The sequence below is a fragment of the Doryrhamphus excisus genome, linkage group LG10 (genome assembly GCF_037039965.1).
Source record: "Doryrhamphus excisus strain RoL-2023G ecotype Guam linkage group LG10, RoL_Dexc_Guam_v1.1, whole genome shotgun sequence".
In the NCBI taxonomy this organism is placed as follows: domain Eukaryota; kingdom Metazoa; phylum Chordata; class Actinopteri; order Syngnathiformes; family Syngnathidae; genus Doryrhamphus; species Doryrhamphus excisus.
Window position 1 is genome coordinate 8566998 of NC_136366.1, and position 24396 is coordinate 8591393.

Consider the following 24396-nt stretch of genomic DNA (forward strand, 5'->3'; position numbering starts at 1 on the left):
ATGTGGGGAGGAAAACAATCAGACTGGTGGTGTATTCAAGGTGCTCTGTAAATGCTAATTGACACTTGTGGGATAGTAGTGGAACATGTAAAGGAATAAAACGTATTCATGGGAATAATTTTGTAAATATGAACGAATTATCAGTTGAAATGTATTCATGTCAATGAGCTAAATTCTAAAATAAATAAACAAATTACAAAGCATGTATTATTTACTATTAAAAAATACTGCAGTCTGTTTTGTACCACCACACTTAGCTGCTAAAAAAGTGAAAAAATGCATAAATGTCAATTTTACCCTTAGTTTGAACTACTTTAAATAGTAGGGAAGGGTAAAAATACAATAATTACATTTTTTTTCAATTTGTAGCACAATATCTAATTACTAATTAATGACAGAAAATGTCAAAAGTACATTTTAACGCCTGCATACTTTACTACACAAGTGTGTATTATTTTTCATTTTTTTCATATTTTACCATTAAAATAGCAGGGTAAAAAATTATTTATATATACCATTAATGATGCAAAATTAAGAATGGAAAAAATTGACAATTTTGCACATTTTTAAAAGAATTGTGCTGCTCACTTTTGCAAAACAATAGATGAAAAGCTTATCAGTCAAGGTAATTTGTCTCTCTTTTTACCACTTTAAATGTAGGGGGGGTTCTACCCCACCCCACCCCCGTTTTGTACCACCACATTTAACTTTCAGCTGCAAGTTCTAGAAGGAAAAAAGTCCCTGCACACTTAACTGCAGAGTAAAAGGAAAAAGGGGGCAAAATAGCTAAAAGGGCATTCTTATTTATTATTACTACTTTAAATAGCCACCTTTATCAAAAGCAGAAAAATGTTTCAGAATTTTTTAGGAATTTTTATGCATTTTAAGTGGGTTTTTTTTTCTCTTAAATGTAGCCCCCCCACCTGATAAACAACACTGAAAAAGGTTATTGGTCCACATGTCAGTTTGTCTCACTTTTCTTCCATGAATCTTGACCACACAGTCGTCTGCAGTGGACAGCCACAAAGTAGGAGCACCTATTTACACCCCGTGTGTGTGTGTGTGTGTGTATGTGTGTGTTGCATATAAACCACAAGATTAAACCACAAGATTTTGGCTACTTGCTTCAATGTGTTGCAGGCTTATTTGTTATTTCCACACCACACTTTTCAAGACCGTTCTAATACTGAAATATACTTTTTTAATGTACTCTGAGAGGGTGTGGTGGCGGGCCTGCATGGCCACAGGTCAGCAGAATGTGTTGGTCTTTCTGTGGTGCGTTTACTGTTCTCCGGGCACATTTTCGTTTTGGATTAAACGCTAAACGAGGCCTTGGAATGGTTCTCTGGTTTAAAGATGTTTGTTGAAAAGCAGCAAGAAAAATAAGATGATCATTTAGACTTTAACTCACATTTAAATGTGCGAAAGCTTTGTGTATCTTTTTGTAGAGGGTGATGTTGTAGCAAATTACTTTTAAATTAGACTTTTTGTTGACGTGTGTTTGTTAGTTTGAAGAAAATCCGCGCACGTGTCATGAGACGTTCAACGGCGTTATTTTTTGCCACGGTCGCTCAAAGCGGCAAAAGTTGGAAAACAAATGAAAACAAAAGTTACAGTTTAATTTGTGTACCGAGGCGGCTGAAGTTTTGTTTAAGTAAAAAAACGAAATTTATTCTCAATATTTTTGCATCTATTAAATAAAATACAGCATGGTTGTTTATTTAGTTTCTGCCTTGGAATGACTAAGTTAACTTTCCCCCCACAACTATGGAGCCAATAACGTTTATTGTAATATACTGTACGTTTTCATTTCATATCAGTGATCGATTATTTTTGTTCAAAACGCTGAATTTGTTCATAACAAGAAATACTTTGATGCTTCCAAACCTTTGACTTCTTCAATCAGATTACTTTACGTACTTCAGCAGACTCACAGAGAACATTTAAGGTGTTCTTATAGAACCTAAATAAATTTGCATGTCATCGCCCCACCAAAAACACGCAGACATCTGAAAGTCTCAACAAGTACACAGAAAACTATTCCACTTTTTGCACCAAATTAAGCAGTTCAATGCAGACTGACTTCGAAATGCCAAACATTAAATTAGTAACTATTTTTTTTGCATTCAAAACTTAAACTATTTTAAAAATTGGTTATTAAATGCGTCAAATTTTTTTTACATTTACATAGAATACCATATCTATTTACCATATCATTACTTATTTTAACGTTCACCTTGTAATTAGGTTTTAAAAATGAATAAAACTGATATTAAAAGTGGTGATTCACCTTACTTTTATAAGTATTGTCGACTAAACTGCAATGGATTCAAACGTGGGTCCTTTTTTCTCTGGGTTCTTAAAAAAAACGTGGATATCAGGTTTTAATGTGGATACAGCCTTATCAGAATCCTGAGGGCTGGGGGGGGGGGGGGGTTGGTGACATCCCTTGCACTCTACTGCATTGCATTTGATGGAATAATATTATTATTATTATTATTATTATGTGGAGTTTGTAGAACACATCCGGTTAAGGTTTGGAATATTTACCAGAAAGATATGCTACATTGGCCACAACATTAGGTACACCTGCACCCCCCACAAATGCTCTCGTAGACCACCAAAGCATAGTTTTGGATGTATTGAATGTCGTTGGTGTACCTAATGAACTGTCCATATGAAATTCATATCTATATATCTATCTGCAATTTCTGCTTCCAGCCATGCATCATCCCCCCCCTTTTAACCCCTCCCAGTCTACGTATAGAGGATGCAACTTCCGCTTGGCAGGCTCGCTGCTGGACGCTCATTGGAGGAGCGTGGAGAGAGAGAGCGAAGGAAGGAGAGCGAAGCAAAGAAGGAGGTGACCGACCTTCTCCCGGGGGACTCAGCCCAACGCAGCCAATGCAGCTCGATGCAACCCGTCGCCCCGGCTCACTAGAGCGCCACCAGCCCTAAAATGCACCACCAGGCACCGGGCAGCTCTTTGTAGCCGTGCAGCGAAGCCTTCGTACTGGGCACAAGGTCCACCGGGAGTCGCTGTCTGTCTGGAAGTATTTCTATATGAGAACAAAAGAGTTCATGGAGATACCTCGTAGAAGCTGCACGCTCGTTTGGATTATTTGAGGGGTTGTTTTTTTTTTTTAGCGAGGAATCAACAGGACGTCGTTTTTATAACTTGGGGGTAAGATACACTATTTATGTTTTTATGCATTGGAGAGATCCTTTAAATCCCAACCAGACATCTTTAAGTGTGAAACAGTAGAAATAAAAGAAGGGAAAGTATCCCCCTTGTCATGTATGGACCGTTATGTGCCTTACCTTTCAAAATAAGACTATTATTGTGGTTGCAATGTAAGTGCTGACATATCCTGTACATCTCATTTTGTTGGGTGGTGGTGGTGATGGTGGTGGTCTTTGCAGCGGTTCTGAGGGTCTCGAGTCATGGCGGAGCCGGAGGAGACTTTTGGCCTGCAAACCTCCTCCCCCGGTGGTTCTGATTCCAGAGAGGTTCCCAGCGAGGGGAAAGCCGAGAAAGCCAACGGGACGTCCGGCAAGTCGCCGTCCTCGCAGACGACCTACATCCAGCAGGTTGGTATTGCATGGGGATAAAAATAAGTAAAAAAAAATAAGCAGATTTTTAATGGAAAACTAACTGAATTACAATATTTTACAATCTGTACAATTCATCTGTAATAAATGAATACTGTGCTTTAAAAAGTACGCTGAATAAGCCATAAATATTGTCATAATTTAGGGTACTTTTGCATTATCTTGCTAATGCATTAATGTAATAATTCAATTACTGTCCAAAATAAATATTGTATAATGTTTTATTTTGAAGGGCATGGAGGGTATCAAAGTGTACCTCCACGAGAGGGAACTCTGGGTGAAATTCCACGAGGTGGGCACCGAGATGATCATCACCAAAGCTGGGAGGTGAGGAAATAGAACCATGGCTTCATTGGGGATGCTTGGCATCAATTACGCATGGTCGTGTTTCATATTATTGTGGATTGCAATGGTTTCGAATATTTTGGTGATGCTGCAAAGTCCTCTTTAGCAAGGCACTAAGACAGTCCGTGTGTGTTTGTGATGAATGTGCACACTTGTTGATGTAGCTGTTGTATTACATCATATTTGACTGTGCGAGTGTGCCTTATTAAGTGGCCGTTATGATTATTATCCTCAACAGCATTTAAAACAATTCATATTTTCTGTCAGCAACTGTAGCTTGTTAAAAATTAAAATAAAAATAAAGGCATATTCATATTGAACTCGCTATAAGATATGAATTTAAAAAAGTGAAGTGTTGTTGCACCATGCAGGAATTTTTTCTACCGACAACCTGTTGCGCACAAGCTCTACTCCACAGGTTGCCCCCACATTGCGGAACACGCACGGTGATGGTGATGATGGCGAAGAGCTTCGTGGCTCATCGGCGTGTATTTTTCACCATATTTTCATCATATATTCACCAATATTTCTAATTTGTATTTTGTGCACATGCGCGTAAAGTACTTAAGGACTCCCTTCCACGTGTTTACTTCGCCCTGATTAAGCGATGTTATACCGTAATACATGTACTATAATGCACAGGTACATTTGTCTGTGTGATATTTAACTACCCCCCACCCCTCTCTCTATATATATACAGGCGAATGTTCCCCAGTTTTAAAGTGAAAGTCACTGGCCTGAATCCCAAAACCAAATATATCCTCTTGATGGATGTAGTCCCTGCAGACGACCATCGGTACAAGTTTGCTGATAATAAATGGTATGTATATGTATCACATTAGGCATATTTATTATTATTTTATTATTTATTATTATAAATAATACATAATTATATTATTTATTAGTATTATTTGACATATGTTATGTACCACACAAAATTTAAACATAATGTAAATATGTTTTTCTGTCCTGCTACATTATGGTTTAGGATAATTATTTTAATTATGTATATATTTTTATTTAACTCCTTCCATTTTTAACGTGTGTTAGAATTACAATGTAAACATTTACAGTAAAGTTATATTTTGTGCAAAACTGTGCAGTATATGTGTAACTGTGTGACTCTGCCCCCCCCCCCAGGTCTGTGACCGGGAAGGCCGAGCCCGCCATGCCCGGCAGGCTCTACGTGCACCCGGACTCACCCGCCACAGGGGCGCACTGGATGCGGCAGCTGGTCTCCTTCCAGAAGCTCAAGCTGACCAACAACCACCTGGACCCGTTCGGACACGTAGGTGCCTAGGCTATATATATTTATGATTATGGAGTAATCTATATATCCGAACCGGAAATGGATATGTTGGGTCTCACATTAATTATTTAAAAAAGATTTCCAGTTTCTATTACTTCACTGCCTTATGGAGTTCTTGTTTCACTATAAAGATGACACTTTTTAATTATTATTGTATATTATTGTAGTATATATTGATCACATTAAATTGTCTATGAACGTATTTAGAGTTATAATATATTTTTCCAAGTACTTAGAATTAATATTGAATTTAAATTGAAAAATGTCTTGGAGAAAAAAAAGGCATTTTGATTAACAAAGCAGAAGATGACTTCATTAGTTAATAGGCTTAAATACTCCCCCCACACCCCAACTAAACCTAATTAACACATTGTGGAAACTCTTGATCACCAGGTTTTGTCACTAAATGGACTTTAATTGAAGTCCACCAGCATTAGAAAGAGGAAACTTAAAAAAAAAAGTGGGCCTGTTAGCCATTTCCTAAGAAAGTCATTATTCTAATCCACACTAATAACTAACTGGCCCTTAAACATCTGCAATTCCTGTCTTTTACACACACACACACACACACACACACACTTACTTCATCACCGTGTCTCCAATGCTAATGAGCGGCATCAAAGCTTATATGAAGTTTAGCAGCCACTCATTACGGGGACAACAGTAATGGGGGCGACAGCAAATAGCTGCAATGCTTCCACTGCACCATAGGCTAATGCTGACACTTGATTCAACTCCATGAGCAAAAGGTCACGCTCTTGTGTCATTACCACGATCGCGTTATAAAATCAAATAAGTTTGATGTTCTGTCAAAAAAAAAATTGAGCTGCCATGCATCCACGTAGCACCTCGGGTGGAATGTGAGCGGTGTTGTAAATGTTTGGGGACGGAGATTTGTTTTTCTGGTTCCTGCATGGCTGGCTTGGGCCTCCGGGATTCATAAACGACATGCAGCATGGCCGGAAATATGTTTCCATGGGTTGTGTTGGTGCAGCTGGACGGAATATTTGGAATGACTGTAGAGCAGCGAGTTGCATGGTGTAGATGGATACCAATTAGGGTTTGCTTTTTTTTTTTGCAATGGCGAGTGGCACAGATCTCATTGGGGATTATTGCAAAGCCGCAAGGAAACAATGAGGCTTAGCATCTTAATCCAATGAGTCATGGAGGCAGTGTGTAGTCCAACATGTACACTGCAATGGCTTCTTCTTCTTATGGTTTCCATACAACAAGGATTCATGGATTCACATGAATATTGCTCAATCAGCGAAGCCAAATATTACTCTTTATACTTTTCAGCTATGATGAATTGTTAAAGTGTAAACGTCATGTTTCTTAAATCTAACTGGTTCATGTTTGAAGCAAATAAACCATGACTAGTATTATTATTATTATTATTATTGTGAGTGACCAAAAAAGGACAATTTTTGTCATCCGACACTCCTTCTGGAATTACTTTGTATGCCATAAAAAAATCATCACGAATCTTCGAATCCCTTTTAATCAATAAAAAATCTTTTTATACCAGTCTGAAGCACATCTAAATCTCCTCTAAACTTGTTAATATGAATCCAGATCCTGATTGTGTAAACCATGGTGGAGCAGTGAGTCTGTTTCACACCAAATTTAACCCAGATCTGCTCTCAACATTTTGGATATGAATCCAGATCACAATCAAAACCAACAGTTACAGTATATACAAAATAATGGCAACTAAATCAGTCTCATACTAATTTGAATCCAAATCTCCTCTCAATACTTTTGCTATAAATCCAGATCGGGATTTAAAAAAAACATAACCAAACATATTTTGTTGCATTAGATAGAAATAATGTCAATCAAAAGTTGATGAATTAATCACTTTCACACCAAACTGAATCCAAATCTTATCTCAAATGTCCAATATGAATGCACATCATGAATTTTTTTAAAGAAAAAAACCATTGTGTTGCATATGGAAATAATGTCATCAAAAGTTAATCAATTTGTCAGTTTCACACCAAATTGAATCCAAATATGCTCTCAACTCGTTTATATAAACCCATATCATGATTTAAAAACCTTGATGAGCGAATGTATTCAGCTAGATTATATGGAAAATCATGTAAATCAAATGTGGATCAGTCATTTTCACACCAGAGTGAATCCAAATCCGCTCTCAACACTTTCCAGACATCATGATCAAAACTCAATCCATATTCAGTTAAACTATATGGAAATATTATAACTCAGTTTCACACCAAATTGAATCCAAATAGGCTCTCAAGACATTTATATAAACCCATATCATGATTTAAAAACCTTGATGAGCAAATGTATTCAGCTAGATTATATGGAAAATCATGTAAATCAAATGTGGATCAGTCATTTTCACACCAGAGTGAATCCAAATCTGCTCTCAACACTTTCCAGAGATCATGATCAAAACTCAATCCATATTCAGTTAAACTATATGGAAATATTAAAGTCAGTTTCACACCATATTGAATCCAAATAGGCTCTCAACACATTTATATAAATCCATATTCAGTTACACTATATTATGATTTCACACCAAATTTAATCCAAATCTGTTGTCAACGCTTTAGCGATCATAATTAATGTGACTGAAAAACATATCAATTCGTCAGATTGACTACCAAATCAATACCAGATACCAGCAAGCTAACTACAAGTGGAGGTAAATACTAGGAAATACCATTCAAGTCTATTTTGCTCTCTCGTGAAACTAAATTGGACCACATGTTGTTTTTGAACTCATTTGAACCTTCCCGATCCGTCTCCTTTCTGCCAAACCTGGCCTAAAACTTTCCTTATGTAACTCCAAAGTGATTCCCACAAGCATGTCGCCTCTCCCGGCCTCTTTCTTTTTGCCTTTTGTGCTAAGTGACGATGACCAGAGGCCTGCATGGCGTCCTCTCATCCTCTCATCCAAACATTCTTTTATGGCTTTAATTGTAAAAATGGACCACACATAAGCTTCTCAGGAAACATCTTGATTTTTTTAATATTTAAATATAAAAACATACCCCTTTTCTAAGCCTCTCCCTGCCCCCCTTTCACTCCCGCTGGTATTCGGGCCTATCTGTTATCTCAAGGGCTTGTTTTTGTACCTGCCTTTCACTGACACACAAGCAGTCATGACCCTCCAGCATCTGCACGGCCCAGACACCACATGACCCCACAAGCCTGTCTTTGGGGCCGACTGAACCATGGAGGGCATAGACGGATATAATAGTGCTCCATTATTCATTTCTATAGTTGGACTTGATTGCATTTCATGCTGCAGTAGTTTCAGGCAAAGGGCACAAACTGGACATTTGTGAGCGGCAGCCATGTACTTTGGGCAATGAAGTTAGCAACCATGGACAGAAAAAACATCACGCCAAGATGCGTGCAGGCTGCATCTTAAGTGCTGAACTTTCCAGATCATTTGCTGTAGAGCTCCCCCGATGGTTGGCAAGTGTAATTAACTTTGAAGGTGACCGCCTGGCAACAGGTGGCACCATGAAGTCTATCCTTCAGGCCATTTTAGGCCTTCTTCAGAAAGACACAACAATGACAAATCTAAGAATAATGGACTGAGAGTGAAGTATAATCTCATTTAACAGTTAATACAACAAAACTATATAAGTTCAAATACCTTGATTTAGCATTGTCTAGCGCCAAGTGTTGATTTCTTTACCCACTATAGGGAACACATGAGTCAATAAGAAATAATAACATTAGTGTTCCAGCTGCTCCATCAATAAGACATGAAACCGTCGTCATTATTACCACCCAGCATAAAAATAAATGAACAACCAGACTACATTTATAGGTTTGTGCGTACTGTCGCTTTAAAAAAAGCGCTGATATATTTAACCTGCTTCCTAATTCCAAGCTCTCAAAGCCCTCTTCCTGTGCATGCATTCTGCTAATGTGAGGTTTGCAAAGATATTTGGCACAAACCAAAACCGCAACAAGTCCACCATCCACCAGAACGCTGCATGGATTTAGACGTCACTGCTAAATGCACATTTCACCCCCCGGGAAAATAGCACGGTCCGCTAAGTGTGGCTTCCTTGTGTCCAGTTCAGTGTACACGGAAGCGGGGTGTGTTTCCACAGGACCACCCACCGTGGGTTCAGACCCAGAGGCCTCTGCTCTTGATACCAATGATAGTAGCTAAGGGGCGTAGCACCAACTTCTGGGCGCTCATACACAGGCCGTCTGATGGACCACCCCCATCCCAGCCCCCACTCTGTACTGGATTAAAAAAAAGCAGAAGAGAAGGTGTCATTGTTACAACTCTATAACCAATCTATAAACAACAGAAGAAAGGAGAATGTATTGAAAAAAGATTAATGTTAGCTTTTACAACTTTACAAAAACCCATGCAGGGCTTCCCTCCCAATGCTTGGGGCCCTGGTACACCATTCCAGGTCCCCTCCCACTTTGACTCCCCTGGTACTTAATGATAATGAGGGATGACTTCTGCCTTTTTTGCTTCCAGTCCAACCCACATCAGAGTCCCAACTTTGCCACTCCAATATAAACACACAGCAAGGCCTACACCCTGCAACTTCTCCTATATGCGCACACTGCATGTGTGTAAATGCAAAAAATATGTTCAGTGTAGATTTAGTCATTTACAGAATGGGAAATATGTATTTATATAGACCTTGCATTGCTATTCACTGGTCACCTCATTAGGTATGTCTGCACCATCTAATGCATGGTGTCAACTTTTTCCACTGCAAATAAGCATCCAGGACCCACTTTGGTTGCTCAACATGCGAAACGCAAGCTAAAAGCAGTCCAATATATGTCAAATATGTTCAAAAGGAAAACCAGCTAATATAGCAGAGCTCAGTTTTGGTGTTTAAGGAGTTGCTACAAATTGCTGTATTTATAATCTTTTGTGTTTTTTGGCATAAAAGTACAACACAAACTGCGGGCTACGCAAATAGCACCTGGGTCACAGCTTGGCCACACATCAATTGGTTATACGCATACTACACACACAGGGGTCGGGAACCTTTTTGGCTAAGAGAGGCATGCGTGAAAGCCACATATTTTTAAATGTATTTCCGTGAGAGCCATCATATTTTTTTTTTATGGGAAGGCCAGCTGGCATTGGCTCTTGCCACTTGAAGTGCACTAGAAAATGTTGTTTTTATTTATTTATTATTTAATTGATTTATTTAATTATTTATTATTTATTTTATTTATTATTTTGTTATTTTTCAACACCGTTAATTCTGTAATGTTTTACTTTCAAATGACAGCAGAAAAAAAATTAATTGGTCAAAAGAGACATATTTAGCTCCACCCTTGCAATCTTCTATAGTCCTATATTCTATATTCTATAGCTAAGGTAATAATGCTCGGTTGTATTGACACTGTAAGAAAGATGTCCATGTGTGTTTATAGAGTCACAGTTAAAAAACTATGGAACATTTTTTTAAATAAAAATGATATATGTTTATTACTTTTGACATCAAATTAAGGATCTGATATTTTGGTACTAAACCAAATTAAACTTCCAGTTGTTGTTTATTTTGTTTAAAGTGAGAAAATCTTATGGAAGCTTATATATTAATTTAGTAAATAGTTACATAAGTTAATGATTCAATCCACTTGGTTTATGCTTTAAATGACCGACTCGATTTATCTCAGCACTTTCTACTGAATTAATATTAGTATTTTTGTATGTGATTCTAGGCATATACAATACATGTATTGTAGATCAAACTACTATTCGCATTTTCCACATCTTTAAACGTGCAAAGCGTTTTTTTTTTAATTGAACGTCGCTTCTGGTTCCCCAGATCATCTTGAACTCCATGCACAAGTACCAGCCCAGGATCCACATCGTCAAAGCGGACGAGAACAACGGCTTCGGCTCCAAGAACACGGCCTTCTGCACCCACGTCTTCCCCGAAACGGCCTTCATTGCCGTGACGTCCTACCAGAACCACAAGGTGAGCCCGACCGTACTCGCTTTTTGGGGGGCTTTTTTTTGTTGTTGTTGTAAGGAAGGCAAGCGTATTTTGAATTAAAGAAAACGGGATATATGGGAAATGGCTTCGACCTGACCCACTCATCTATTATGCAAAAGAATTCACCAACAAGTGAAAAAAACCGAAAATAATTTTTGGGGTTCTCGATTAATAATTTGCCATTTCCTTGACGTTTTTTTTTTCACTTTAGAATTTTTTTTTAAGTTGCGGTTTGTTGCAACTGAGTTCCTTTAAGAAGTCACTGGAAGAAATCAGCACACGGAAAAATAATAAGGATAATAATAAGCTTTTATTTCTTCTAATGATTATTATATCATTTAGTGATTTATTATTTGCTTGGCTGAAAGAAATCAACAAGAATCCAATATTTTTTTTTATTAATTTAGTAATTTAAATTAGTATTTTTTTTAATTATTATTCGGAAAATGCCTACATATATGAAAATGCAAGCTGGCCTGTGAATGAAGTATTTTAGAATTGTGCAGCATCAGTCATATATATAAAATATCTAGTTGCTATTTTGCATGCGATAATATTTTATGGTGTATTTACATTATTAAGAGTTTAAATAACTGCATGAGTTTTTTTTTTGACGGATTGCGTGCAGCCCAGTGCCTATTTATGTACCTTGCTCAAATATGTGCATGCGGAGGGAAAAAAAATGCACAAATATGCGTAAACAGCGTCTGTTATAGCTCATTTGAACACGTGGCCGCGTGTGTTTTTACTGTGGGGCTCATAACGTCTCTGCAGCCAATCAGCAACCGTCTTACTTCTCCGGGAACAGGAAGCAGCATTCGGTAGAACCCATTCATTATTTTTCTAAGATGTTATTGGACCGATGGTGAGATGGTGGTGGTGGGGGGGGGGGCTCATGCAGACTGTAACCCCCACGGCTATTTTTTCCCTCCCCCAAGGGTGAGTATTCTGATACCCAAGTCTAATAATCACACAGGCCAACAACATCTGCCACAGCACTAATAGTAATGAGTCATGTGGTGCAGGCTGCCATGTGTCCACTTCACCTGCAAGCTTCACAGCTAATGAAAGTGCTCACAAGCATGCAGATGTAATTAAAAAAACTCCCCATTTTCCAGCTTGTTTTAAAAAGGGGGGGGTGGTGGGGGGTCAAAGTTGGATTCCTTATTACTAAACAAGGAACTTTTGTGACCAGAGAGTGCAGCATCTGGAAAAATATGGCAGATAACTCTTGTAAAATATGTATCGGGCTTTGATGTTTGTCTTCATCTATACATTGTTTTGGTTTATTTGGACAAAATATTACATATCCCAAACAATGAGGTGCGTTTATGCAGATTATTTAATATTTAGGGAATGAAATGACTCTTAAAAATAATACACTGCCTCAACAACAAAAACACAGCAATTTGCATCAATATTTGTAAGCTAATATTTATTAAGTTAAGTAAGTTGATATTTATTAGTTACGTATATTGTTATATTATATATATATTATTTAATATTTAGGGAATGAAATAACTATTTTTAAAGCCACCCTTAAATAATAATACAAAGTATTATATATAATATATATAAATAATACACTGCCTCAACAACAAAAACGCAGCAATTTGCATCAATATTTTTAAGTCATGTCAACATCTTTAAAAAATGAGTTGGAAGAATTATCTATATTCTGTTAACTTGCATGAATGGACTTAATATTTGGACATTTCAGTCACTATGACAACTTTTTGTTATTGTGTATTGCTCTTAAAAATGAAGTTGATCCCATTACTTGAAAATGATTTTTAAATAAAATGTAATAAATTGGCATAACTGTTGCCATTTACTTTTAAATGGACATGAGTGTAAAATTGAATTAAACAGAATTATCCTTTTATATAATGGAACAAGTGCTAAATTTAATAAACATCTGTAACTTACACAAATACAATTTATGCTTCTAAAACGTATACGTGAAAAGTCTTATAGCCCAGAACCGAGCATGAGCAGCAATTCTTCATTAAAGTGCCATGTTGAACTTTCTGTCATGAGTATTACAGAAAAAGTGTGAGAGCAATAACACCAAAAGTAACAAACCTGCGCCCCATTCACACCTTAGACCTTCTAACACCAAAGACTAACAGGACCCCGGGGAGAAAAACTACGTATATGTGCGGTTTAACATAAGTATATACAAATATTTACAACCTGCTATTTTGTGGATGTGTGTTGAGGGGTCATACAAACTTTCCATTGTAGTGTCATTTCTTCAGCGTTGTCCCATGAAGGATATCATTAAATATTTCTAATTTGAAATGTTTATCATCTTATATCAAGTATGAATATGAGAAAAATGTCATATAAAGTACTTGAAATCCTCCTGGTGCTTTTACTGTAATTTATAAGTTAACAGTAAGCGACATTTAACATAGTTTACCGCTTTAATACTCACATCTTTGTGATGAAAAGCGTCCCTCTCAGCTTCATCTACTGCATTTCCCTCAGCTGGCACTGATAGTAGCGGCGCTGCTGTCATCGGGACTTGGATAGTTTTGATAAAAACTGTTTGTTTTTTCCACTCGCCTTCGCTTCTTCTCTGCTCCACTGGGGTAACTCCACGCCAATGAGTTTGTTTCACTCCCGTCTTCCAGAATCAATTTATAGGTGTGCATTAACATGGTATATGGGTTAAAGTACTTACAATGAACTCCATAGAAATGTCCTATAAGGTCCCCAAAGCCAGACAACCAGGCAACGGATAGCTACTTCTTGGTGGACTTTCTGTTAGGGAACGAGAAAAAAGATGTAACAAAAGTTACCAAGGCAATGCAACAAGAACAGCTGAGTAACATACAAACCTCAGAAATTCAGTCAAGGTGGAAAATGAAGTTATCAAAGTCATTTTATCATTTTTCTTCTAAGTGTTTTTTTTTGTTAACTAATAAAAGCAGAAAATGTATTGAAATTAATTAAAAAAGAATAAGTTCATGCAATTACCTGCATTATTAAGTTAATACTACTCATAGTGTAATATAAATAAATATATTATAATTTTTCTTTTTTCGGGATGTATTTAATGAAGTTTTTCCAGTGTCGCATTTCTTTCCCTTATTCCCTATTGTGGTTTTTAGTGGTGTAGAACTGCACTGCATCCATACTGAGGGCCTCTCAAGTGGTTAGATAAGTTACCAAAATGTCAGAAACACCTCTCAATTGTTTGACAGTAATTACAAACCACAATGATATTGTTGCATTACACTACAAGCATTTCATTTTTGTAACATAAAGTCTGTCATAGATATTGTTGTATCCAATGTCAATTCTAAGCTGAAAAAGCGACAGGGGAGTTTTTTGTTTTGTTTTGTTTTTGTTTGTTTTACGAGGTTTGGTGAAGGTGTCAGCCACCGTACAGACAAACCTCCAGTCTGGTCAGGAAAAAGTGGAAACTGTTAATTATCTGGTAGAAACCACCGACCCGACACCACAGGGATGGTCTTCAACCTTTGGAGGGAATTTCTATCAAATCAAATCAGCCAAAAACAACGCACCGATCCGTCAGACATAGGAAATATAGTCATGATGTGAAGAGATCATTTATTGTAACTTATTTATTAATGAGTAAATTGCATTAAAAATTGATTAAATAAGCATTTATTTGCTTTTTTTGTTTTTAGATAACCCAACTTAAAATTGAGAACAACCCATTTGCTAAAGGCTTTCGGGGAAGTGATGATATGGAACTCCATCGCATGTCCAGAATGCAAAGGTGGGTGTCTTATATTCTGATACACAGGCCAATATATTAGGTACACCTACACAATCATGTCATAATGAATGCCATAGTCAATGAGTATCATACTGTATTATAAAATATGTATATTATTGTGGTTCACTATGTCAAACAAAACTAAGCATTGTTATCAGATGTTTTGTTTGAATTTGCATTAGATTTAACATTTTATGACCCATCCATCACCTTCATTCATCTGCAACTTCTTTAGATGTCAAATGAAACAGTACGTCAGTGTGATTACCAACATCCGACTTGCTTCCGTGAGCATTAAGATGCAATGCTTAAACTTGTGCGAGAATGTGTATATAGACACAAGAGTCCATATTTGAATATTATTCAGCCAGCATGAAAGATGGAGTGTGTGCAAAACACCATTTCAAAGGCTAAAATCTGGTTTTGTAACTTAAGGCCCGTCCCTCCCTGCTTCAGCTAATACAGACATTATGGGTCAGCCAATGAAAAAAATCAGAGGGGCGGTGCACCCCTTTGCATAACATTTGTACAGACCCACAGAAAAAAATGAGTCCAGATCTGTAGAAAATAATGTGTGAATTCAGGGGCCAGATTGCAGTATGGGTTTTTTTTTTTAACATAACACAACACTAGCATGAAAGGGAAGCAGAACATTTGATTGGAAATGCTTTTCATCTCTATTTCAACTCAAGGTTTGATCAGGCTCCAGACCACACAATCAGTCAGGGAGCTTGACACTTGAAAGGGGGTCACAAAATGATTGAATGAGTGATGGAGGCTGTGCATTTAGATCTAAAACGCTCACATGAAGTACTATAACAGCATGTGTAATATAATGCCCGGAAAGTATCTTAATCCACCCCAACGGTCATTTCCAAATTTTTTTTTTTTTTAACATGGACACTGTAGCCGGCAACATGACTTGCAGTTGCAGTAAAAACTTCAACATGTATCATTGATATGTTAATGCGACATAAAAATAAAAATGCTAATTTCTCAAAGCTTAGTTACATGTGTCACATGTAAATTTAGTGGTAAATTCGATATAAAGTGGACTCTAAGTAACACTGGAGTTGGATTATTTGCAGTACTTCATCCTTCCATACCGTAGGAAAACTTTTTTTGCATAACAAACACTTTCTAACGTTGAATATTCAGCACTGACAATGCCATGTGTTTTTGTGTAGCACTAAGGACTACCCAGTCGTACCTCGAAGTACCGTGCGTCAAAGGGTGGGCTCCAGCCAGAGTCCCTTCAGCGGCGAAGTCCAGGGCCTGGCCACCCCGAGCGCCCTGAGTTCCCAGTACTCCCAGTGTGATAACGGTGTGACGAGCACCTCGCAGGACATGCTTCCCCAGTCTGGCTCGTATCCGCTGCCCCATGAGCACGGCCAGGAGTACCACTGCATCAAGAGGAAAGGTACAGGAGAGTGTAAAGAGACAAATATGTCTTGGAAGCTTAGAAGAGGCAAAAGTCTCTCCATGTTATGTCGACAAAGCGGGTCTATAATAATGCACGAAAACACTCATATGCTAAATTTAGATTTATTGTACTTTTGAGCATACTATTTTTATAATACTCTTGAATGAAGTACCATAGAGGTTATTTGTGGGTTCCCAACTAATTAGTTGATTACTAATGTAACATTTTATGCTAACTTGTGTTTATTTTGTGTACCCATGGGTACACATTAGCTGCATATAAGACGCAAAACTGATGTTATTTGAGGTAATTTTTGACATTCGTGTTTGTGATTCCAGCTGCAGTGGAGGACGACTGCCACTCGGGTGAGCACAGCTACAAAAAATCCTACCTGGAGAGCTCGTCCAGCGAGGACGACCATTACTACCGCCCGGTGGGTTACGCACAGAGCCTGGGCCTGGGCGCCGGCCCCTACAGAAACGAGTCCAGCCAACGACAGGCCTGCATGTACGCCGCCGCCTCGCAGGGTTCCGAAACCGTTCCCAGCTTGGAGGACATCAGCTGCAACACCTGGGCCGGAGTGTCGCCCTACGGGAGCTGCTCGGTGACCACCATGCAGCCCATGGAGCGACTGCCCTACCAGCACTTCTCGGCTCACTTCACGTCAGGCTCTCTGGTGTCCAGACTCGGCGGGGTGGGGAGCCATGCCTCGCCCCAGCTGGGTGACGGTCACCATGCAGCCATGTATCAGAGTTCCATGACGCACCAGACTTTGGGCCGCCAGTGCAGTCCTGGCGCTGGAATCCAGTCGCCGACGGCTGGCCTGCAGGGGAACGAGTATCTGTACGCTCACGGCATCCCGCGCACGCTATCGCCACATCAGTACCACACGGTACATAGTGTCAGCATCATGCCAGAGTGGAACGACAACAGCTAGGGGAGCATTTAAAGGGTCCACTTAGGAAAGGAAGTCAAGAGAACTTGCCAAAACAAACAGCAGGATTTTTAGTTTCTATTAATATTTGTACATTTCAGTGATCATAGGATGGCGGCATTCTCTGCACTTATAAGTGACTCCAAAAAGACTCCAAAAAAGGTCGCCATGTTGAAAGTGGCATTGTACAAATTGCTTTTTATATTCATGTCTTGAGGGACTTTCCTTATGTGTTCCATGAATCCAGGTTCTCAGTTTCTTTTCAAAGCTGCCAACTTCCTTTGTGGTGAAACTTCAGAAGCGAATGGGGTTTCTACGGTGAACTATCCCACCCAATTCCAGCATATCTTTGTTTAAGCTAACTCTTCTACTCCTCAGCCGCTGGATACAAAACAATCTAAGTGTGTGAAAACGTGCACCCCGTCCTGTGTTGCCTGGTTATTATTATGGTGACAAATACAGAAAATTGAGGGTGACCCCCAAAAAGTCGGATTGACTTCAAATTTCTCCCACATCTCAGTACACTCTCCAAAACTCCAAAATGGCCTCTAACTTTTGGGGTTGTTAGCTGAATCACCATTGAGACAATTTTTTTTAGATAAATGATTGCCCCCAATTTACATTGGCTCAGTTTTATCCCACGGTTGACAAAATGAAGCATGAGTGCAAAGCATGCAGTTCATGCACGAAGACACTGATACCCCTCCTGTGTTGGCCTGTCATATTTCTGACAAATACACCACACAGTGGCGCCGTAACTTTAGGGCGTTTGGTGATTAGGAGATGGTCAAGCACATGTCGATCAAATTTTGGCTTGGTTGAAAAACATGGCGCCCTGTGACCAGTCCAGGGTGTACCCCGCCTCTCGCCCCAAGACAGCTGGGATAGGCTACAGCACCCCCCGCGACCCTCGTGAGGATAAGCGGTAGAGAATGAATGAATGAATGAAAAAAAAAACATGGTCGCCAATAACTAAAATGTCTAGTTGTCCGTGATTCACTGACCATTTGTCTAATTCTATCTGATGATATCTGTACTGCATGTATGCTAGCATGCCTATCCAAGCATTTTGAGCACAACCCAAAGGGGGCACTACAAATGTTTTTTGTCGGGCAGACCCTCTCTGGTGGGTGCGGTGAACTGTCGGGGCGGACCAGCCAACATGTATGAATTTGTACTCCGAATGCAATTTGACTCTTGAATACACGCCAATGCTGGTTTCGGTTTCAAATTCAGTCTGAACTGTACAGATAAATCTATGGATTTGATCAGTTTCTCAATAGTATTTCAAATCGGAGGGTGCAAAAACATTTCTGTCCTCCACTTGGGGCATGACAGAAAATAACCACTGAATTACGGCAAAGGACGACCTCAGCAAATTTGTTTGGATGGATTTTGGGCTTGAGCCAGAGGCTATCCCCAGCTGACGTCTGGATGAGAGGCAGGGTGCAGCTTGTACTGGCAGCCAGTCAATCACAGGGCACGTATCGACACACAGCCATTTAAACTGACATTTACAGTAGAGTCTCCAATTAACATGCCTTAACCAAACCCAGGGGCGTCACTAGGTTCTGAGGACGGGGGGAGGGGGGGGGGGTAGCCCCCTGGAGATGCACAGAATATGAATGAATGTAGTAGACATTAAAAAAAAAATCAAAAAAACAAATAAGGAACAAGAACCGGGATATAACTTTCCCACTTTCGGACAGATTTAGTAGAGATACTCAATTGTTTTAGGCCACCATTAAATGTACACAAGTACACACAATCTACACTGCAAAACCGCTGCTCAAGCTCTGCAACCATTCTGTCCAGTGGACAGTGATCAATGATATAATAATCATTATTATATTATTAATTAGCCTATTATTATTACTATCATCATTATTCTTCTTCTGATTATTACTACTAATACTACTAGTAGTAGTAGGCTAGTATTAGCCTGCTTATCGGCTTGCTTATTAGCCTGCTTTTGCCCTATTTTGTCAGAGTTTAGGGGGGCTGAAACCCCCTAAAATAGGCCTAATGACGCCACTGACCAAACCAAACTTAACCTGGAAATACTAGTGGAAAACACACACAAGATCAGGGAAGACTGTGCCATCAAATACCGACGATTTTGAACCAGGGTCCAGGCTAACAGAGAGACTCCATCCCGGTGTCCAGGTTTGACATTGCAATCCAGCAATTAATAACAAACTGCAGTATACAGAAAGGCAGGTTTAGTCCAATAAATTAGTTGAGACCATTACTGTGTTGCGGGTTGTTCCCAACTGTGTTCCCAACTGGCACTTCTCTCACCGAACTCCATAAATGATTTTGTAAGGACAGCAGGGCACCACGGGTGGACAAGTGCTTATCGTTGGTAGAATGTTATTTGTCAATAGTATTTATTTGTCAGCTATCACCTTGTTTGTATTAAAGATAGATGGTTCCATTTTTTATTGCCCGTTTTTTTTGTCATTGTAATTTTGGAACAGGAGATTCAGTATGTATTGATTTTTGCGCACACGAGGATGTCTTTGTAAATATGCCTGTATATACCAGAAAACCTCCAATAAATTTTGAATATTATATCCTCGATTTTTGTCTGCTACTTCAGAACGCTGTTGGAGTTCTCTGGAAAACGTTTGCTCCACTGTATCTTAAATGTTGTTTTGCACAAGAAAAAAAGAGTGAAATGCTTTGGATCTTGCATCATCCCCTCCGATGAGAGCTGTCCTATCTAGTCTTTGAACATGAAGCGGCGTCTTGGAACAGTCCTGCTGCATACACGTTTCAGGCAGTGGTCAACGCAGGTTTTAAGAGGGACTTAAGAGACTTATATTAAAAAAAAAAACGTAACTTCCAATTTCACCATCCATCTCCCTTCCCCCATCTTTTGACCCCTCTCTCTCCTATTTGTCTTCCACTGTCTCCCACCATCACTCGGGCCTCTTCATCTCTTTTACTCCTCATGATCCTGTTCTCAATCCCTCCAACAACCCCTCTGCTCTCTGCCGGCACCCCCATGGCCAAAAACACACTGACCTAGACTCTTAGCCTCCTTTGAAGTGAGCGACGTGACCCCTTGCGCTCCAGATGCCCCCGACACCGCCGGTCTTATCCTCTGCCGAGAGCCGCCAGCTCGACCCACTAAGAGAGAAAGACAGAAAGAGCCGGTCATTAACCCTGAACAACCTCCACCTCCCCTCCACTGCTTAAACACATGATGTATTAGCACTCCCAGCCCGGGTGCATCAAGCACCCCCCCCACCACCACCACCATCGACACCCCAAACATGCATGTGTGGGCGAGGAGCGATGATGCAATAAGCTCTTTAAACATTTAAAGAACGGGTCATCTTTTCAAAGGGAGGACTTGGAACCTTTGGCCACGGCTTCAGTTATCATGGTCAGCAGTTGAAAGTCTGGTGATATGCCAGAAGGAAACTAATGGTTGTAGAATAAATGAAAAGCCTGAAAAGATGGATGGAACTGCACCCAGGTACATTGCTGGTTTATTTGGACAATGAGAGTCCAGCCTTCATAGAAACCATTGAACAAATAAACACTGTCTCCCTGAATAACGGGTCACTTTTTCAGCAAGAATACAGAAAAATTGAAGGATGTATGTGGCAATTTTGCTACATCATCGGCTTGTATCAGAAATTAAGAGTTGGACAATATCGGTTTTGGGCAAATAAGCCAATATCGGACATCCCTAGTCATAATGTATTCCTATGATTGATTTATCGATTATGGAATATTTAAACAGAGGATATGAAAGAATTATCAGCAACTGCAGAGACACTGAAAGGGATTCAGAACCGCTGAAGTCGACCTACAACTTTTTGGACATGTTGAATTGTGCAATTCTAAAACATGTGACAATCCTTATTTGAACTAAAGTGTTAGCATTCCAATTACGAATGTTTCTTTTGGTTGGCTAGCTAGCTTGGTTTGAAGTGAAATTGGTTCAAAGAAATGATGAGTCAGGGCCACGAAACAAGTCAAAGAGTGGGTGCCCCCCATATGACAAAGTAGAAGACTGCAAGAACAAGAGCATTCCTGGGGCTAGAAAAACGAGGGAGGGGGGGATTACGTTATTAAGATGTACTGAAACACGGATCACCGCAGATGGATGAGCTCCCGGCACAAAGAGCTTTTTTTTTTTTTTTTCAAAAGAATCAGATCCATCTCGTCCAAAAAACATCTGCTTCCATTGTTAGAGTGTTGCATGTTTTGCCTTCTCGACAGAATGTTCTGTTTCAGCTTAAAGAGGTAAATAAAACGTTTTGTAATAGAGACGTTTAAAGTCAGGCTTCAATCAGCAGAGCGTCTAGCCAGTACACAAGCAGGCAAATGCTAATACTGCTCTGGCTGATAGATACAATAAAGTCCGAAACACTTATTTGGCCTATTTCCCGTGGTGTGGGTTTGATTCCTGGGCTTGGGGATTGTGGTCCAATGGCTTTGCAGTCGGTCTGGAATGGCGCACTCCATCAGATAAAGCGTTTTTCTGCTTCGTGTAAAGACGCTGGCCATATCAACAAAGACATGCATCAACGTGATGGGACGGCTGCATCTGTACAGGGGCCGACGCCCCCTGCCTCACCAGCTGGCAGACACCAGCTTCGGGACGGGAGCGCTGAAATGGAAGCAAAGACCTTTCCATCTCTCACGTTCAGTCTTTCAGCACCACTCCTGGCCAGAGTCCTCCGGGATGGAGGGGGGGTTGGACGGGGGTGAGGGATTTCCAGGAGAATCAGACGGGGATGGTTCAGTGTTGATAGGGTGAGAACCACAAAAATGAAGAAGGATTTGTGAAGATAGTCTCTGTCCTTAGCTTTCACATTTGTATTCTTTTTAATCTTGTCTGTACTGTCAGTGCTACTGCACATTGGACTGCTCTGTGGATTTAATGTATCTGCTGCAAAAACATAAGGGAAAAAACGTCAAAGATTCTTTTTATGACAAGAGTGCTCTGTTGTTTGTCTCTCCCAAAACTGAATTGAGCTGGCGAGACGGTCTGATTCCATCCATTGTGGGCTGCCACCTGAATCCTGAACCCTGGTCTATACAATAACACATTCTCATTAAATGAAACGTTATGATCAGGAAAATGAAGAGCAAGAATAACTAAATGTAAACGGTTCATGCTGGGAAATATCAGCCTGTTAACACTTCTAAGCTGTAAAGTAAAATCACACAACAAGCACTTTGGCGACAAAGGCAAGGAAAAACTCCCCCGAAGGGAGATAGCTAGAACAGAGCAGAGACTGGAAGCCAGTTTGCTTCAAGAAAATGATACCAGTGATGTAGTAAGAGAATATTGAGAAGCCAAGTGTGAATGGAGGCCAAATCAATTTCTCAGTAATTTATGGGAACGTACATGCAGGAAAGTTAAATTATGACAGCGTAAGCCAAGCTAGCTTGCTTGAAAAATCGTTCCGTACCAATCCCGTCCAATTCAATTCATTCAATTCATCAGCTGCAGACTGACAGCATTTTTGACAGATTCTGTTCCTGAGTTTATGGCATAAAAATATAATAATATCAAATATGAATAAACGGTGAACGCTGCAGAAATCCCATCCACCCTAATACTCCCGGGCAGCCTTAGCAGGATAAGTATTTCAATGTCAAAGCTGGGCCCGGATGGAAAATGGCCTCCAGCTGTCTCTTAGAGCTGATAAGACACCCTCGCCAGGCTCCATCCATTCCTGGCCCAGTCTGTGGGAATTACAGGTACAAAACCAAGTGGGTACAGAGCCAGAGAGAAAACGACTATTCCAATCTCCCGTCCACCTGGTTAGACGTCTCTACATATGGAACACATTTTGGCTTGTGTCAGATCTAAAAGGATGCTGGTTTCTTTCAGTTTAAACATCTCTACCTGCTTGGGCCATGGGAAGAACTCAGCGATGACTTCCCAAGCCCCCACGTACATGGAGCACACTGGAGCCTTCAAAGTCCAACACAATCTGTTCTGTATTCCAAAACAACATTTCCAATAGGAAAAATGTGTTTCAGGCTCAAACTGTTGCCATCATAAATTGTGTACTATCTTTGTTGTACAGGCAATGATGTTTCTAGCTTTCATCGGTAAAATTAGTAAATCTTTCCCGCAGCGTGATGTCCACTATGATTGTCAAACAGCAGCCTTTGTACGAGGACGTCCCACAATACAAATTTTAGACTGCCAGCGCAGCAGCACTGCTCTCGAGGAAGACTCCACGGGGGGAGTTCTGTCACCGCAGCAAAATCAATACCTCTCTTGCAGAGAGGAACTGGACCCGGGGGCAGGGTGCAACAAGGCCGCGTGACCCGAGTGTACCTTTATAGAGAGCGTGCCAAGATAAAGAGTCAATATGTCTGGAGGCAGCAGTATGGGGCCATCACATTAGGGAACAGTAAGATGACTTTTCATGCATGCGTCTTAGGCAGCGTTGTCATGACGAAAGCTGTAAATAATGTCGTCGTATGGCGCTGTACTAAGAAAAAGCAACATATTTATACAGATAATCTAGGTTAATTGCATATGTGGTCATATAATCAAGACGGGTGTAGTAGTACATGATTTGCTAATCTATTGCTAAACTCTCAACTTACTGGTCGATCTACGTTCCTACTAAAAGTTTTTGTAGTCGTTTGGTTCGTCATATTTAACGATTCCAAAAATGTCTGGGAAACGATAACTCAAATTCAACAGTCTAATGCAGGGGTACCCAACCTTTTTTGCACCACAAACCGGTGGGATTTGGGTCTTTTTTTCACGGACCGGGAATGTGTGGCAGAAAAATACAGCAAATATAAAATAACACAACGGGGCTAAAAGCAAATGTTAAGTGCAGGAAAATATAACTCACCCGCTGAATCAGTGGGAGGCCTGAGCTTGTTTCGTTGAGATGAGATGGTCCAATCTAGGTGAGATGGGAGACAGTGAGTCGTTAATAAATTATTTATTATTTCTGTGCGGCCCGGTAGAAAATGTGCCACAGACCGGCGCGGTTGGGGACCCCTGGTCTAATGTACTAAGAAGAATGATACACA

The 24396-nt window shown here is 39.8% G+C and overlaps 1 protein-coding gene and 2 long non-coding RNA genes across 4 annotated transcripts; 1 reads left to right on the forward strand and 2 right to left on the reverse strand.

Moving 5' to 3' along the window:
* Positions 1-2883: 2883 nt before the first annotated feature.
* LOC144901065 (uncharacterized) lies at positions 2884-14012 on the reverse strand. Its single transcript, XR_013629252.1, has 3 exons — positions 13691-14012; positions 3322-3578; positions 2884-3059 (listed from the first exon to the last, which is right to left on the reverse strand). It is a non-coding gene; the product is annotated as an uncharacterized LOC144901065 (long non-coding RNA).
* On the forward strand, positions 2891-17827 carry tbx5a (T-box transcription factor 5a). 2 transcript variants are annotated; one of them, XM_058064337.2, is made up of 9 exons: positions 2891-3184; positions 3424-3591; positions 3845-3939; positions 4658-4777; positions 5098-5245; positions 11080-11232; positions 14913-15004; positions 16192-16424; positions 16766-17827. In XM_058064337.2, the coding sequence occupies exons 2-9, from the start codon at positions 3445-3447 to the stop codon at positions 17362-17364; spliced, it is 1587 nt and encodes a 528-aa protein (XP_057920320.2). In that variant the 5' UTR covers positions 2891-3184; positions 3424-3444; the 3' UTR covers positions 17365-17827. The 2 variants fall into 2 exon arrangements, with proteins under 2 accessions (XP_057920320.2, XP_057920321.2); XM_058064338.2 differs by lacking the exon at positions 2891-3184 and having other exon boundaries at positions 3386-3591.
* Positions 16221-24330, reverse strand: LOC144901064 (uncharacterized). Its single transcript, XR_013629251.1, has 3 exons — positions 24213-24330; positions 20392-20496; positions 16221-16407 (listed from the first exon to the last, which is right to left on the reverse strand). It is a non-coding gene; the product is annotated as an uncharacterized LOC144901064 (long non-coding RNA).
* Between the last annotated feature and the right edge of the window lie 66 nt (positions 24331-24396).